Source organism: Pteropus vampyrus, unplaced genomic scaffold (genome assembly GCF_000151845.1).
Source record: "Pteropus vampyrus isolate Shadow unplaced genomic scaffold, Pvam_2.0 Scaffold171, whole genome shotgun sequence".
Taxonomy (NCBI): domain Eukaryota; kingdom Metazoa; phylum Chordata; class Mammalia; order Chiroptera; family Pteropodidae; genus Pteropus; species Pteropus vampyrus.
The window spans coordinates 729,288-746,066 of record NW_011888952.1 but is presented as its reverse complement, the minus strand read 5'-3'; the positions used below and the strand labels follow the sequence as shown (position 1 = coordinate 746,066).

At 38.5% G+C, this 16,779-nt stretch overlaps 1 protein-coding gene across 2 annotated transcripts in view; it reads left to right on the top strand.

Annotated features, from left to right (window-relative positions):
- TSEN2 (tRNA splicing endonuclease subunit 2) overlaps window positions 1–16,779 on the top strand; it is a 33,922-nt gene that overhangs the window by 3,853 nt on the left and 13,290 nt on the right. For both annotated transcript variants that reach the window (XM_011370550.2, XM_011370551.2), the window contains exons 2-6: window positions 1,125–1,331; window positions 2,701–2,782; window positions 8,524–8,560; window positions 14,150–14,672; window positions 15,553–15,630. In XM_011370550.2, coding sequence (XP_011368852.1) covers window positions 1,143–1,331; window positions 2,701–2,782; window positions 8,524–8,560; window positions 14,150–14,672; window positions 15,553–15,630 — 909 coding nt within the window. In that variant the 5' untranslated portion in view covers window positions 1,125–1,142. The remainder of the gene's footprint in view (window positions 1–1,124; window positions 1,332–2,700; window positions 2,783–8,523; window positions 8,561–14,149; window positions 14,673–15,552; window positions 15,631–16,779) is intronic.

The following is a 16,779-nucleotide window of genomic DNA, read 5'->3' as shown; positions in this document are numbered from 1 at the left end:
CACTGTACACTCAACTTTACTTCCTTCCTTTGGCCGTTACTGAATTGCAGCCTTTTGCATGTTAGATGTTTGTTTTGTCTCCTCAGGCCAAATGTAAGGCCTGAAAGGGAGAAGTACTGACTTCAACTTCCTTTACTCCATCTCAGTGCTGGGTGCACAGTAATTAATTCCACTAGTCTCTGTAACCCTTCAGCTTCTAACCCTGAGAAATAGTGAGCCTTCAGACAAAAGGGGAGAGATGCTACCTGTGTTTGCCGCAGAACCCAGAGAGAAGAACTTGGGCTTTAATGTTCAACAGACCTGGGATTGTCCAGTGCCCCACCCTCCAGAGCCTTTCACAAAATCTGTGGGGTATTGATAGTGCTCACCCCATAGCTATAATTACAGCAAATACATGCATAGCTCTCAGTTTGTGCTAGATACTCTTCTAAGCACTTTATGGGTCTTATAACTATAAGACAGGGAGACCAGAGCATGGAGAAATTTAACTTTTGCCCACAATCACACAGCTGGGAATCAGTGAAGCTGATTCCCATCCTGGCACTCTGACTTTATAGTTCCTATTCTTAGCAACTCACATTTAGAGGTACGTAATAGACCCTTAAATGAGAACTGCTGTCGTCGTTGTTATTATTTATCAATTTACTCTAAAAATTAGAAGATGATTGACATAATGTGTAGAATGTATTTTAAGGTCCTTTTTATGGAAAATGAAGTACTCACTGGATTTAATTATTTGAGGACAAGGTCTCTTGGTTTTATCTTTATATCCCCACCATCTCTAATTATTAGGAGCCCTGGTAGGTACTCAGTAAATGTCTGTTGGCTGAGTGAAAGAATGGGAGTAATCCTAATAGGCAGAAATCCTAATGCGCTTACTATCAAGAGACTTTTGCATTGCATTGTGACTTGGAGCATGTCACTAGGCCTCAGTCTTATCAGCTGTAGTTAGAAATAATGTCACTGACTTCTTGGGTATGTGGGAATTAAGTTCACTGCTTTATAAATATTTAATTTTCCCACAGACCACAAAGTTTCCTGAGCCTAGGTATAAATATACTTGCATTTCTGATCAGTGTAGTTATTAATGGACTGTTTCTTTCTCTTCATTATATTCTTTAAAGAACAATTATGCTTGAAAAATGGCGGAAGCAGTTTTCCATGCCCCGAAGAGGAAAAGAAGAGTGTATGAGAATTATGAGTCTCCATTTCCGATCCCTTTTGGTCAGAACTGTGGTCCCAGGAAAGACTTCAAAATATTCCGTGCTGAACTGATAAACAACAGTGTAATTGTGAGGAACACAGAAGATATTGAGCAGCTGTATGGAAAAGTAAGTGCAGGTTGTCTTGGCATGCTACTTCCTGCCAGCCCTGAGCCAGCTATCCTTTCTTCTTCTCTCCATCCACCCCAGAAACAAATCATGAATGACCCATATTTTTTTCTTGCTATTTGGTCCCTGGTAGGAACACTACAATTTGACTCAGGTGCCTTGAAGCCATATATCATGAGGATAACTCCCCAACCCTGAACCCACATTTCATCAATGAAGTAGGGTCAGTACATTGCCCTTTCTTGTCCTTCAATTATAAAAGCAACGTATGTTCATTATAAATAAAGTGAGGCTTCAACGTGTACTCTGGTGCCTTATCTGCTCTCTTGTCCTAGTTGGGGACCTCTTTTTACATGAAGACAACTTCTAGTTTTTGCTATTTTCCATTAGTAAAAGGTTTGGTTTGAGAATGGTAGCTTGCTTCCCCCCATTCACCCCCCCACCCCCACCACAGCTACTTCGTCACTAGGAGTATTTTATAAACAGCTTTATTGAGGTATAATTTACAGCCATAAAATTCACCTATCGTAAGTGTACAATTCAATGATTGTAGTAAATTCGAGTTGTGCAACCACTGCCACAATCCTGTTTTAGAGCGCTCACATCAGCACAAAAGTTCCCTCATGCCTGTTGCACTTAATCCCTGCTTCCACGCCCGAGACACCCACTGATCAATCTACTTTCTGTCTCTATAAATGTGCCTTCTCTAGACATTTCATATAAAATATATAGGTTGTAGCCACCTTTCCAAAGTGGGTGGCATTGATCCTGGTGAGATAGGGTCTAGGCCAAGGGCAGTCTCTCCACATTCTCAATACATAAAATTAAGCTATACAAATGTGCTATACACATTTATTCTGATTGTTAAATCTAGTTGAAGGGTAAAGGGTTTCATTTTATTACTCTCAAATTTCTATGGGCTTAATATTTTATAATTTTAAGAAATGAGGGAAAAAATTTATGTTTTTGGAATCAGCAGAAGGAGAGGAATACTTCAATTCTAGGTATAAAAGAATTCAAGAGCTTTTTGTACATGGTAGACTTGGCTCCTGTTTTTAGGCACACTGCTCCTGACCCACATGTGAAGAAGACACCCTGCCTCTGCCTGCCCCATTGCCTTCAGCTTATCAGACCTAGACTGAAATTGCTATGAGACAAACGAGGTATACTAAAAACTTACTAGCACTCTTCAAATGATCTGAGAGATAAAATGCTAAGATCCTCATTAGTAATCATTAGATAATCAGAGGAAAGATGTAAAACTGTGAAATGTGGGATAAATCTCTTATCAACTGAAATAGTTGTTATCCTTCCACTAAAAAATTGATAACTAAAGGCAAACTAACCTTATTTTCTTTTTTCCTGGAAGGGTTATTTTGGAAAAGGTATCCTGTCTAGAAGCCGTCCAAACTTCACAATTTCAGATCCTAAGCTGGTTGCTAAATGGAAAGGTAAACTTATGCGTCATTTACTTCTTTTGGAAAATTATTATTATCTTTCATTTTTGATCTTCCATCTCAGATTATATAGTAAAGTTCTAGAGGAGAAGTAACATGCACACTGACAATTTTACTGCTAAAAATAGTAACTAGAATAATTCTAATCAAGGTGAAAGGGTTCTTATAATTGGTGAAAATGTGTCTTATTTAATTTCTGGAATTAATCAAAAGTGTTTATTCAGGCATTTCTGTTGTTAAGCACTGCCTACCAGAGTACTATACATGTGGAAAGTACTAGTAATTAAGTACCTGCTCACCTGTATGCAAAATGAGTTTTATTTCTAGAATTTGAATTTACGATAATAACCATAACATCGATGTATTTGGTAAAACATACTAATGTGTGTAGTTCTCACTTGCTGGTCCTCTTTTCTTTATAAATCTTTTAGTATAGTTCTCTAAGGAAGTCTCACGGTAATTACATAACCAATACCAGCAGGTAAAAACATAATTAGAAAGAATTTTTAAAAACATTTTATTGTAAGAAAAAATTAAAACTGTACTGAGATACCATTTCAGCAATCACATTGGCAAAAATCCAAAAGTTGGACCATTGGTGAGGCTCTGAGAAACACTCATGCATTTCTGCTGGGAGTGCAAGTGATACTGTCGTTATAGAGGGGAATTCGGCAATATCTAGCAAAATTTTATGTACATTTACTTCTCTCCCCCGTCCTTCTCTCCTCCTAACCTCTAGTAACCTTAGTATGCTTTCTTTGTCTATGAATTTGCCCATTCTAGATATTTCATATAAGTGGAAACATACATTATGACGACTCTTGTGTCTTTTCAGTTGAGATAATGCTTTCAAGTTTCATCCATGTCAGAACTTCATCCTGAATAATATTTTATTGTATGAATATACCATGTTTTGTTCATTCATCCAAAGATGGCCATTTGGGTGGTTTACACTTTTTGGCTGTTATGAATAGTGCTGCTGTTAACTTTCATGTACAAGTTTTTGTGTAGACATGTGTTTTTATTTCTCTTTGGTATATATGCCTAGGAAGGGACCTGCTGGATCATATGATAATTCTATTTTAATTTTTTGAAGAACTGCCAAAATGTTTTTCAAAACACCTACACTGTTTTACATTCCCCCCAGCAATGCCCCAGCATTCCAATTTCTCCACATCCTTATCAACACTTGTTATTTTCTGTTTTTGTTTTCGGTGATAACCATCCTAATGAGTGTGGAACATTAAAAGCGTTTAATTTTACTGAAGTCTAGTTTATATATTTTTTCTTTTGTTGCATGTGCTTTTGCTGTTATATTTAGGAAAGCATTGCCAAATCCAAGTTCAGGCATATTTTCCTCTACATTTTCTTCTAAGAGTTTTATAGTTTCAGTTCTTAAATTTAGGTCTTTGATCCAATTTGAGTTAATTTTTGTGTATGATATAAAGTAAGGATCCAGCTTTCTTGTTTTATCTGTGGATATCTAGTTGCCCCAGTATATGTATTAACTTTTAACTCAGCAATTTCACTTCTAGGAATTTAGCCAAAGACACAATGGCAAAAATATGAAAAGAAATACCACAAGGCTATTCATTTCAACACAATTTCTAATATTAAAATACTAGAAAAACCGAAATGTCTATAAGGAGGGGACTGGTTGAATAAATTTTCATGCATTCATATAATGCAGTACTGTAGAGCTGAGATAGGAATGAGGGGTCACTAGAATATATTATTAAGTGAAGAAAGCAAGGTAAAGGAAAGTCTGCATAGTGTGAGATAGGGGAGAGTATAAATATAACTTTGAGCCATAGGAAGGATAATATTTTTAATGTCTATCAGGGAGGGATGAAATAGGATGGAATGGGAGATGAGATTTTATAGATTTGACTTTGGAACCTTGTAAATGTATTACATGATTACAAAACAAAGTTAAGTTTTTTGAAGTAATTCTTAAAAAAAATAGAACTTGTATATCAAGTTGGTAGTATAGCCACAATGGGGGAGCTATTTTGAGTGACTTTAAAACATGCTAATTTGATTGTTTAATCCTAATGGGGTAAACTTTGTGTCAGTTACCTCTTGCCACATTGTTTAACAAACCACTCCAAATTTCAGAGGCTTTCAACAACAATTAAATTGCTCACTAGTCTGTAGGTTTTGCTGGGTAGGTTTTGCTGGGTAGGTCTGCTGATCTTGGCTGGATGTGCTCATCTGTATGGTTATTGGAGCTGGCTGCTCCAATGGATCAAATTGAGCTCACTAGTATCTGGTTGACTGACGGTTGGCTATCAACTGGTCTAGAATGGCCTCAACTGGAATGAGGGGTAGGGGCTAACATGTGTGTCATCCTCCAGCAGGCTAGCCAAGGCATGTTCTCATGGTAATGGTGGAAGTGCTTTTCAGGCCTCTGCTTGCATCATGTTTGCTAATATTCCATTGACCCAGAGTCAAAGCGTTTAGCAAATGGAAGATCTGAAGAACTGGAGCAGTCAACCTGCCATATACTCTAAAGAAAGAGCGAGCTACAAAATAATCTTTACATTGTTTTCAGCAATTATTTGATGGGTGGTAGTATTGTTACCATTATGCTGAGACTGTGGTATATGTGTGTGTATATATATCATATTGCATAATAAAGCAAATGAGTATGTTGGTGTGGTTGAGAGCAGCCAGGATTTTTTACATGAAACATCTTGTACCAGGAAGCAAAGAAGCTATCAAAAACTACTAATCTTGTTTCAAAAGAGGCTTCCACTGGCCGTGGAAACATTTGAACATCAACATGAATAATACTACAATTTATTTTGCAATCCGTTCATTCACAATAATAGCCAAAAATGCTTGAATACTTTAGTTCATCCTGATACATGCCAGATGAAATACATTGTTCACCTGTGGAAGATTCCTCATTTTGAAAACTGGTAAACGTGAACTGGTTCTAAGGGTAACCAAACAGTGAGGAATTTCTCTTTATAAAAGAATCCTGCAAATAAATAAAGAAGGAATAATAGAATTAGAATATCACCATTTTGTAACTTCTAATGAATTACTGGATCTAGGCATTGATCAACAATGGTGGCATAAAAGCCAACAAGACATAATAGAATAATAGAATTAGGATATCACCATTTTGTAACTCCTAATGAATTATTGGATCTAGGCATTGATCAACAACGGTGACATAAAAGCCAACAAGACATTTTGTGGCTTCTAATAGAAACATGCTCCATCACCTATAAAGTAGGCTTTCCAAAAAATCAAGCCTAAATCTTATCAAGCCTCTAGTTCCACCAATTCACAGGAGACACAGGGAACAGAGGAATGTGTTAAGCCAGTGTTGCGCAGAGTATTGAAGTGAAGCAAAATAAGACCTTTGCACCAGAACAAAAATAGATCCCATTCCATTTAGCTACAGCTAGTTAACTATTTACCTACAGCTTCCTTCTCCATGAAAATCTGACTGTGAGAACAAGGTGAACTGAACTAGTCAGTGTGCTTAGTGAGACAATTATTTAAAGGTTGGCACAAGACCTTCATCTCTTCTTGGACCAGCGGCCCTGTGGCTGCCTTTGAGTAGCACTGTGTTAACAGCACAACAGGGATGCAATCATCCACAGCCAGACTGGGGGAAGTTCTACAAGACAGAGGACCCATTTCTTCAACAAATGAGTTTCAGAGAAAAAAAAGTCATGGCAGGGAAACCTATATGTTAGAATCAACTTCAGATACATCGATCAGTTGCAATGTATGGGCATTATTTGGCTTTTGAGTCAGACTTTCCAAAAAAGAAAAAAGCTTTGAGACAATACGTAGATTTTGGATAATGATAAGGAATTAATATCAATTTTTTAAAAGTGCGGTAGTAGAACTGTGGTTATATATTTTTTAAAGTCATTATAGAAATACATACTGAACTATTTCAAGGTGAAATGATATGATAGGAAGCATCTGTTTCAAAATAATTTGGAGATCAGGAGTGGGCAGAAAAACAGATGAAGCATGAGTTAATTCTTAAAGCTGAGTGATGGGAACATGGGAATTTATTATGCTATTCACTCTACTTTTTATATATTTTAAATATTTTTCATTGTAAAGTTTTTAAAAAGAGAAAGTAGAGCAAGTAGCATAATGACCTGCCTATACCATCACCCAACTTTGGCAGTTACCAATATTTGGCCAAAAATGTATAATCTTAACAATTGAGAATCTTTTCTTGATCTGTGTAGTAACTAATTTTTAAATGGTGATAGAAATTTGAAGGAAATGAATTTTTGCCAAGGAAACAGAAATTAAGATTGTAGACTCCTCTAAAGAAGTAAATCTCAAATGTCCATTTTAAGAGTTTCTTCAGAAACTGGCTTTAGCCTCATCTTCCACCCTCCCCTCTCTCTATCCACTCACTTGTTGGCACCAGCCACCTGGAGTCCTTGCCATTTCATGAACCTGCAACAGGTATTTGTTGTCTCAGGCTTTGTGCAATGCTTTCCTTGCCTATTTCTCCCCTCCTCCCAGTCTACTCAGTGAATTCTTATTCATTCTTTAGAGCCCAGCTCAATTATTTTTCCTCCTTTTTGTTTTTTCCTAACCCTTCCAGGTAAAGTTAACTAGACCCTTTATAATACTTGGTCATATATCAGCTTGGGTTAGAATCAGTCATTTCTGCTTTGTATCGCCAACTAGACTGTGAGCATCTCAGGAAAGGAGATTTGCTTTATTCTGTATTTTTAGTGCTTGGCACATGGAAGACTGTCAGTAAAACTTGCTAAATTGTTGTTTATTGTAAAATTACCAAAGGATGAAGGTCATAACACTGAGAAAACTGACAAATTCCTAATGAGGTAAGAGTCTGTGAACTCACTTTCATAGGGCTTTAAAGCTGAACATCATCTATTTCAAGCCTTTAATGCAGCGATCCCCAACCTTTTGGCATCAGGGACCGGTGCTCCTATGAAAATCAAATGCCTGATCTGAGGTGGAGCTGAGGCAGTGATGCTAGCACTGGGAAGGAGCTGCAAATACAGATGAAGCTTCATTCTCCCACCACTCACCTCCTGGTGTGCAGCCCAATTCCTAACAGGCCATGAGCCAATACTTATTCATGTCCTGGAGGTTGGGGACCCCTGCTTTAATGCACTGGAGATAAGGCCACATTTGGGGAAGGAGAAATGACTTGCCCCAAGGCAGAGTCAGGGAGGACTAGAACTAAAACCCAATAAACATTTTAGGTGAAAAGAGTCTCCCAGCCAGATGACCAGAGCTAGTAGAGACCAGAATTCCCAAATCCACACGCCCAAAACTAACACCACCATAAAATTTAACAGCCCTTTCTATAGGCACAACTTTCACTGAAGATGCTTTATGGAGCATGGAGGAGTGGGAGTAAAGTGTGTAACTTTAGGGCCTCCATATTCTCATCTAAAAGTAGAAGGCATAAGCATTCAGAGGTGGCAGAGAGGATTCCTCTTGCATGTCATCGCTGCCTAGCTATAGTGTTGAGTTAAAAATTCTTAGGTCACATCTGAGCCCAGCAAGATCACTGTGATTGGTCAGGTGCGCCTGCAGGGAATGATGGAAAATAAAGCATATGTTTGCCATCGTTAGTTGGACAGGATTAGTCAACCCTCTAGGTGTATAATTTTGTGAATCTTGAAATTCTCTCTGTTTTAGATTTTCTGTGTTTTTCCCCTTAAGGACAATTTGTCTAAACTAATAAAATTTCTTTGTTGTTACAGATATGAAGACAGACATGCCTATAATCACATCAAAGAAGTAAGTCATGGTGAACTTTGGCCTTGCCCAAAATTATGGTTTAAGTCAGATCTACTTTTATTTTTTTAATATTTTTTAACTTTTTAATTATAGTTGGCATACGATATTCTGTTAGTTTTAGGTGTACCACATAGTGATTAAACATTTATATGACTTATGAAGTGATCATCCAATAAATCTAGTACCCATTTGACACCATACATAGTTATTACAATATTATTGACTATATTCCTTATGCTATACTTTATGTCACCATGACAAAGGATTTGGCTTAGGATTATTTTTAAAAATAAACTTAATTAGTGCATTTCAAATACGATTTGATTCACATTAAATTTTCAAGGACACACCTACTACTACTACAAAAAAAAGCATGATTACCACATCAGAAAAAGTTATCTAAAAATAGATCTGATTTGTAACTGCCAGTCTGTACTTCTTAACCCATTTCTCATTTGCCCCGAGAATACTTGCACATGGTACTTGGGGCTGCATTTACCCAAAGATGACTTGTGGATTACAGCCTTACCTCCAAAGTTTGTCACACAATATCTCGCTTTTATTATTATTTTCATATCGCTCTGGTATATCAGTAGCCTTTGGAAACAAATGACATCATTCTATTTATAGCATTATGTTTTTAGTAGTGTTATTTTCCATTTACAAAATATAGTAATTATCAATTGCTGAAAATGTCAAATCCTAGAAAACATAGCATTCCTACATGTGATGTTAACATTGTTCTGGAACAGTAGTTAGCCTAAGATTCATTTGATGAATCCTATTTAGGTATACATTTCTGTTATATTAGGATTATAGACAAGTTCTGTTTAGAAATAACTCCACAGTTTTTATACTTTTTCACATTGAAAACCAATCAGATTCGCTTCAGCCTCAAAGAGCATGTTTATGTAAAATTAATGCTAGCAGCAAACTGCACTGTTTTTTTCTAAACAGGAAATGGGTTAATTTCTTCCCCCTTTTCACCCACCCTCCCCAATCCCTTCCCATTAGTCAACCATCAAATATTCCATGTACCTATTAATTTGTTTCAAATCAGATCTATTTTTAGATAACTTTTTCTGATGTGGTAGTCATGCCTTTTTTTGTAGTAGTAGTAGGTGTGTCCTTGAAAATTTAATGTGGATCAAATCATATTTGAAATGCACCAATTAAGGTTTATTTTTAAAAATAATCCTAAGCCAAATCCTTTGTCTCTTGAATTCCTTTCGAAATATGAACAGCTAACCTATAACATATATGTCTTTAAGTGCTAAGATGCTTAGATTTAGAACCACTCTCCTGTGGCGTGTGGGCATAAACGACCCTGTGTGAGCATAAATCTGCCTTTTTCCTTGCTCTACAGTTTTAAGGTTAGGGAAGAAGGTTCTCGGGGGCTCTCATTCATCCATTCATACAGTTGTGACTCCTCTAGGTTCTTGTTTATGCTGTTTCCATTTCTCAGAACATTTCTCCCTAACCCCGCAAGCATGCACACTGCCTGGCTCTTCCTGCACATCCCACGCACAGCTTACTTGTCACACTGTCTCAGAGTTTCTCTCTTCACCACCCTTCCCTCAACTGAGTTGCGGTCATTCCTTGGGCTCTCACAGAGTCTGCTTTGGCGCCCCTCACTGTGCCATTTGTTATACACCTAGATCTAGATTGTCAGTTCTTGGAGAGCAGGGACCATGCCTGGTTTCTCTCTACATCTCCAACACTTAGTGGTCCCTTAGTAGGATTTTGTTGATTAAATGGTCATCTAAAACTTCATCATCCCTGATGTACAGCTCTTCCTTCTAAAACTACTCAAGTCCACAGTGATTTTTCATCTTGTTTCTAGCATGTACTGGCAGAATCTGACAGCTCCTTTTTGATTACATGCCCAGTAACTCCATGGCCAGAGTGGCCGGGAGGCAGTGGCACCAAGAAGATCTTGATGGATGCTTTGGCTAAAACCACAGGCTGAGGAAAGGGGTTGGGTTCTAGTCTGTGGGAGGGGCCTGCTAAGAACCTGGCAGAACCACCTGCCCCCACCCCATCCCAGGAGGGGATGCAGTATAGGCAGATTGCTCCAACCAACACTGAGACTCAAAAATAGATCAGAAGCCCACCCCTCAGAACTGCATCCTGATCAGGCTGGCAATAAAGATAACACGTTGTCATGCCAGTTTGAATATGTAAGGTTCTGGATGATGGAGATTGCCACTTACCTTAAGGTTATCTCTTTATAAGCTCTGCAATGTAACATTCCAAGAATTTTATTAACCCTTGTATTAGTTCCTAGGGCTGCCATGACAAAATACCACAAACTTGTTGGCTTAAAAGAATAGAAATTTTTTCTCACAGTTTTGGAGGCCAGAAATCCAAAATCAGGCTTCAGTAGAGCTGTCTAGGGGAGGATCCTGCCATGCTTCAACTTAGCTTCTGATGATCACCATCATGATCATCATAGCCAATGGGTGCTGATTGCTCCAATAGTGCCAGTTACTGGTCTATATACCTGTATCATCTCAGTTCATCTTCTCAAGAAACCTTCGAAGTAGGTATAGTCGTTTCCATCCCATACATGGGAAACTGCAAATATCTTTTCCAAGATTATATGAGCTCAGACCAGGCTGCCCAGCTCCCGAGCCTGAGAAGAATTGACACATAATGAGAACAATAACATAGTTTTACATGCTGGCATTTCTTGAGTATGTTCCATGTGCTAGGTACTATGCTAATAACAGGTTTATAGAGTATTTCCTTCTGTCCTTGCATCACCCCTATGAGGTAGATCCTGTTATCTGTCTTTGATGGCGGAGGAAACTGAACCAGCAGAGTTTAAGTAACTCGCTCAAGGCCAGTACTTGGACCTAAGCAGACTGATTCAAAACCATTTTGCTGTGAACTTCCAGTGATAAGTGGGCATTAATCGATAAGATGGTGGAGAAGGGTGTTCTGTGGAAATGGTGTGTTCCGGGCATCGAAACATGAGAAGCTGAGGTGTGTTCAGATGGTACCATTCAGTATTCGTGCTGCCCTAAAGTGGATCTGCTTTTCATCAGTCTCATTACTATTTCTAATCAGAGCTGCCACCTTTCTCTTCTGCCACTCTCTCCCTTATGTTTTCTCTTACTGTTTCTCTTACCATTTCTCAAGCAGTGTTCGGGGTTAATCTCAGCAGGACTTGGCTTCTGAAATCATTGCCAGCCAATAAGAGGATACCTGCTCTGTGACTCATATGCCATATGTCATTTGTGTATCTGGCTGTTTTCATCACCAGTCTTACTCAGAGGCTTTCTTCTACATACTTTTGCAGCCAGTGTCTCATTTGAGCTTTCATAAATGAACAGCTGAGGTCATTATAAGGCAGGAATGCAGGCATGATTCTGGCATTTGGCAGAAGAGCAGAAAGAGATGTAGAGGTGCTAAGTGGCTTAGCTGAGAATCACAGAAGAGCCGACTCTAGAACCCAGATGTGGTGCAGCACTTGTCCCCACATGGCTGCCCCTGCTCTCAAAGAGCAGTTAATTAAGGTATACATTTCCACTCATTAAAATATTATTTGCTTTTTTAAATGTGATAGTCAAAATGTTTTTATTTCTCAAGTCTCTCTAAGAACCTCACAATAGATATAAATATAGTAATGTACAATAAATAAATATAGTAACAAATATTTATTGAGCACTTACTATGTCCTGAGCTCTTTACATATCTTCTCTCTTTTAATCCTTGCAACAACCCCATGAGGTAGGTACAGTTAATCTCTGGTTCACAGAGGAAGAACTGAGCCCTTAGAGAAGACGGTATGTAGCTAGTACAAGAATATCATGGAGTGAGGCTTTGAGCTTACATCTGCCTTAACTTCTCTTTTGCAAATAGTAGAATAATGACCTGTGTGTGCGCTCTCTCTCTCTCAGTTCCAGATCTTCTGCTAAAAGGGAGAACTGTTGAACCTTTAATTCAGTGGTTCTTTCACATATTTCGAGTCAAGGAATTTGGTGAAAGTTGCGGATCCCTTTCCCAGAAAAGTATACATTGGCACAAAAATTCATGTTCAAATAAAGGAGATTCACAGACCTGTGAGGTCTATAGAGGCAGTGCTTTAGATAATATAAAGGGCAAAGAAAGTTCTTTTAACGGCATGCAAGGGTGGCCATACTTTTCATACAGGTGAAAAGATATCCTACTGTTACATGGGCAGCTACATTTTTTACCCTGATTATAAAAAGTACATAACGTGATCCTTCTTAGGTAGTAGTACTGTTATCCCCATCTTATGGATGGGAGACTGGAGCACAGAGAAGGTATGCAATTGCCTCAGTTATAAGTGACAGTCAGGGCCGAACATGAAATGTGCAATACCAAAGTCCATGCATGTAATCACTGCATCATCCTGCCTCTTTGGTGCTAGAGTAGCCTTGCCAGGTTTTCATCATGAAATCTAAGATACCATTCCCAATATATAGGAATGCATGCTCATCCCTACATAGGCTAAACAGGGTGGAGAGCTTAGAAATTCTTTGATTAATTAGGATTAAGCAGCCACAGATCTTTTTTTTAAATACAGCAAGCCAACTTCCTTGTTTAATCATTTGTGAGATGTAGCAGTTTATAAGCCATGACATATTCAGTCATCTATACACAGACAAAATATTCAAGGTGAAGAGTAAAATTGCCGCTGTCTTCCCACAAGCCACATGTCTTCTTAGGTGCTTTTTAAACTAACTGCTGTAGGTAGAGGCATAAGTGCTTGAGTTTCACAATGTCTTCAAGCCTTCCACTGATCAGACTTCTTACATATGGAGGTGATCTCACATCTCATGAATGCTTTTCAGCAATGTTGTTAGGTGTTGATACTTCTTCACCAGAGCAGAACCCTGTTGTTTAACCTGTAACTTTGTGTAACCTGGGAAGTGTGTTCAGGGCTTGCCTTCAAGTTTAAGAAACTAAGCATGAATTTTCTCATTAAAATATACTTGAAAAATTATTATGGAAAAAGGAGCCACTTCCATTAGGATGCATGGCTGTATGTATATAGCCACAATCATTTCTTTCCATGGGCGGTGGAGACATTAGGAGGTACTATGAACAAAATTTATTGAAATTTTCATTTTTGCTTTCCAATACTAAACAAAAGCTCTTTATATTATGAATGGAATATGTATATATACACAGATATATATATTTATACATCTGAATATATATATATATCTGAAAACGTGATATCTAAAATTGAAAATAATATGGAACAAATCTTGACAAAGGATGGCCATTTTCTCTTTATAGTTACCTAAATCATTTGATCTACCGATTTTAAATTACATAAATTTTCATACTTTGTTAAACTGGGGTCAATTTTTTTTTTCAAATTAAGCAAGTTAAATGAAGCTCTATTATAAAAACAAACAAAAAGTAATACGTGTGTATTATAGAACAGCTAGAAAATGCAGATGAGTTTTAAGAACACATTTACTTATAGCCCAGCATTGAGAAAAACCACTGTAAACATTTTGGCATACTACTTTTCGATCTTTTTTACATGCTCTCTTGTCTTTTACATATTAAAATTCAAGTGTTACTAACAGTGTTTCTGTTTCGCAGGTATCAGCGTAGTGTAGAATGGGCCACACAGCTCTTGCGAAGACAGGGGCAAGATGAGAACACAGTGCATAGAATCCTCAAGGATTATACAAAACCGCTTGAGTACCCTTGTATAAAAAGGAATGAAGAGGTTCAGTTGCATGATGAGCTGGGCTCTGAAATGCTCTCCAAAATAGAAGGCACAGCAGATAGAGAGAATCTTTCTGTGATGAACGGAGATGGGGGGAAGTCAGACTATATGAAGGATCCCAGCAAGCAATCAGACTGCCTGCAGGAAGGCTCTGGGCATGACCCACAAACCGCAGATGGCTTGGATGAACACATGATAGAGGTCGCTGCACCTCTGCCCCAAGTCCATTGTGGCAAACAAGATGTTCTGCCCCGGTGTGGTGCTCAGCCTGAGAACCGCAGTCAACGAGAAGGTTTCATCTGTGCTGGAGAAAGAGGGCCTGATGATGAATATGTGCTGGTGGAGGAAGTCATGGGTGATGTGAACGAAAGGGAAGATGCCCCAAATGAGGAAGTAAGTAGAAGAAAATACATCATTTCCTCCAAAGCCATCTGTTTCTGGCCCATAGGAGATTTTGGCTAATTGGATGCCCCTTACTTGGAACTGGTAGCGGGTCCATATTAAACATCCAGGATATGTGAGAGGTGGTCAGGACACCACACTGCAGACACTTTGAGGGAACCAGCAGGCACTGGGTCCTGCCCCAGTGGCTTAATAGTTGTGAGGGCTATTTTAACTAAAACGTTAAAGTTTGTGAATAACTTAACCTTAAAAAATGTATAAATTAAAGCAAGTCCAATAATCCCCTTGTTTGGAAGAAAAAGAAATGCAGTGGTGATTGCACAGTCTTGAGTGTAGCGGTGGGGGCAGGCTTCGAGTGTGGACATCAGCCATCACAAGAGAAGCAGTGGGAAGCAGATTAACAGCCACTTCATTAAGGGGTGCACTGTCAGAGTTGCCCTAGAATTATCCGTAATAGTTAAAAAGTAGAAACAATCTAATGGTTAAGTAGTATGTGAAACTCCTACTTGAAGAAATGTTATCTAGCTTTTCAGATGAGGTTTATGAAGTCTCATTAAGAACCTAGGGACATGCTTGTAAGGTACATACAGTTGGGTGGGGAAAAAAGCCCATAAAATCTACCAACAAAATGACCACAACCATGGGAAAAATTCATGGGGGCAGAAAGGAAGGAAATAAATCAAAATGTTAATAGTAGAAAAACTAAAACTTTATTGTCCACATAGGTAATAAAAAATTATTTTTTAACCGTATGAATCGAACAAATGTAAATCTGAGAAATTTATAGGAAAACTGCATTTTAAAATGTGATCCATATAACACGTAGTGCTTCCATTTGTTCTACATGTTCCTTTTATTTCTTTCTCTTCAGCTGGTGCAAAAAGGGAGACTAACATGCAGAAGAAATCCATATAGGATCTTTGAGTATTTGCAACTCAGCCTGGAAGAGGTATGTTTTCAGCATGTTCTCTTAGCTATTGGTCTCTGGGCTGGGGCGACACTGTATAGATGAGTCTACCTCAAAATGCACTTCTGTGTGTGAGTCAGTAACCAAGAATTCAGTAATTGAATATCGTAATTTGGTATTGACATCACCCGAGGCAGTTTCCAAAGTAGGCCTGCCTAGATTTCACTCTTTAGCCTTCATTTTATCAATTCTAAGGTGTGTGGGATGGGGGTGGGGTGGGGTTGCCTGGGGGCCTTTCCTATATCATTCCACAGAGGTTTCAACAGGTTTGTCTAAACATTTCTTTTCACCTCAAGGTTTAAGATTGGCCAAATATTATGGTACTAATTTTCCCAGGTTCTAAAAAAAAGTGTAGTTTATTGCGACATAGTTCACATACCATATGATTACCCATTTAAGGTGTACAGTTCAGTGATTTTTAGTGTATTTGTGGAATTTCACCAGCTTTTAATAAGCTATATTGCATGCTTCCAGTCATGTAATAAGTGACTGCTAATTACCTAAATGGACTCTAGGTATTTCCTTCTGCAGAACAGAATTACTAATGCACGTTCTCGTTATTGAAAGCAGGGGTCCCCAGCCCCTGGGCCGCAGACCAGTACCGGTCTGTGGCCTGTTAGGAACTGGGCCACACAGCAGGAGGTGAGCGGCGGGCAAGTGAGCGAAGCTTCATCTGTATTTGCAGCCGCTCCCCAGCGCTAGCATCACCACCTCAGCTCCAGATCATCAGGCATTAGATTCTCATAGGAGCATAGGTCCTGGTGCCAAAAAATTTGAGGACCACTGAATAACTGCATTCTCAAAAGTTGGCTTAAAAAGTGGCTTTCTAACAACTGTATCATTTTTCCTCTCATTTGGAGTTTCTCTGTCTTGTGTTCATGTGACTTTCAGCTCCACCTTTTTTGCTTATGTTTATACTGTACACAGAAATGTCCCTTCTGCCCTTCAAGATAGCATCCCTTCCTCAGTTTCATGTCCATGAGTGTGCTTCTTCTCCAAAGGAGTGCTCTTGCCTACCTTGGATAGCCTCTGCAGTGTCTAGTACAGTTCCTGGTATATATGTAGGTCTCAGGTGTGCTTCTTGAATGCATCCACATTGGTAATTTTATAGATGTGTCCTCAGAGAAGTAA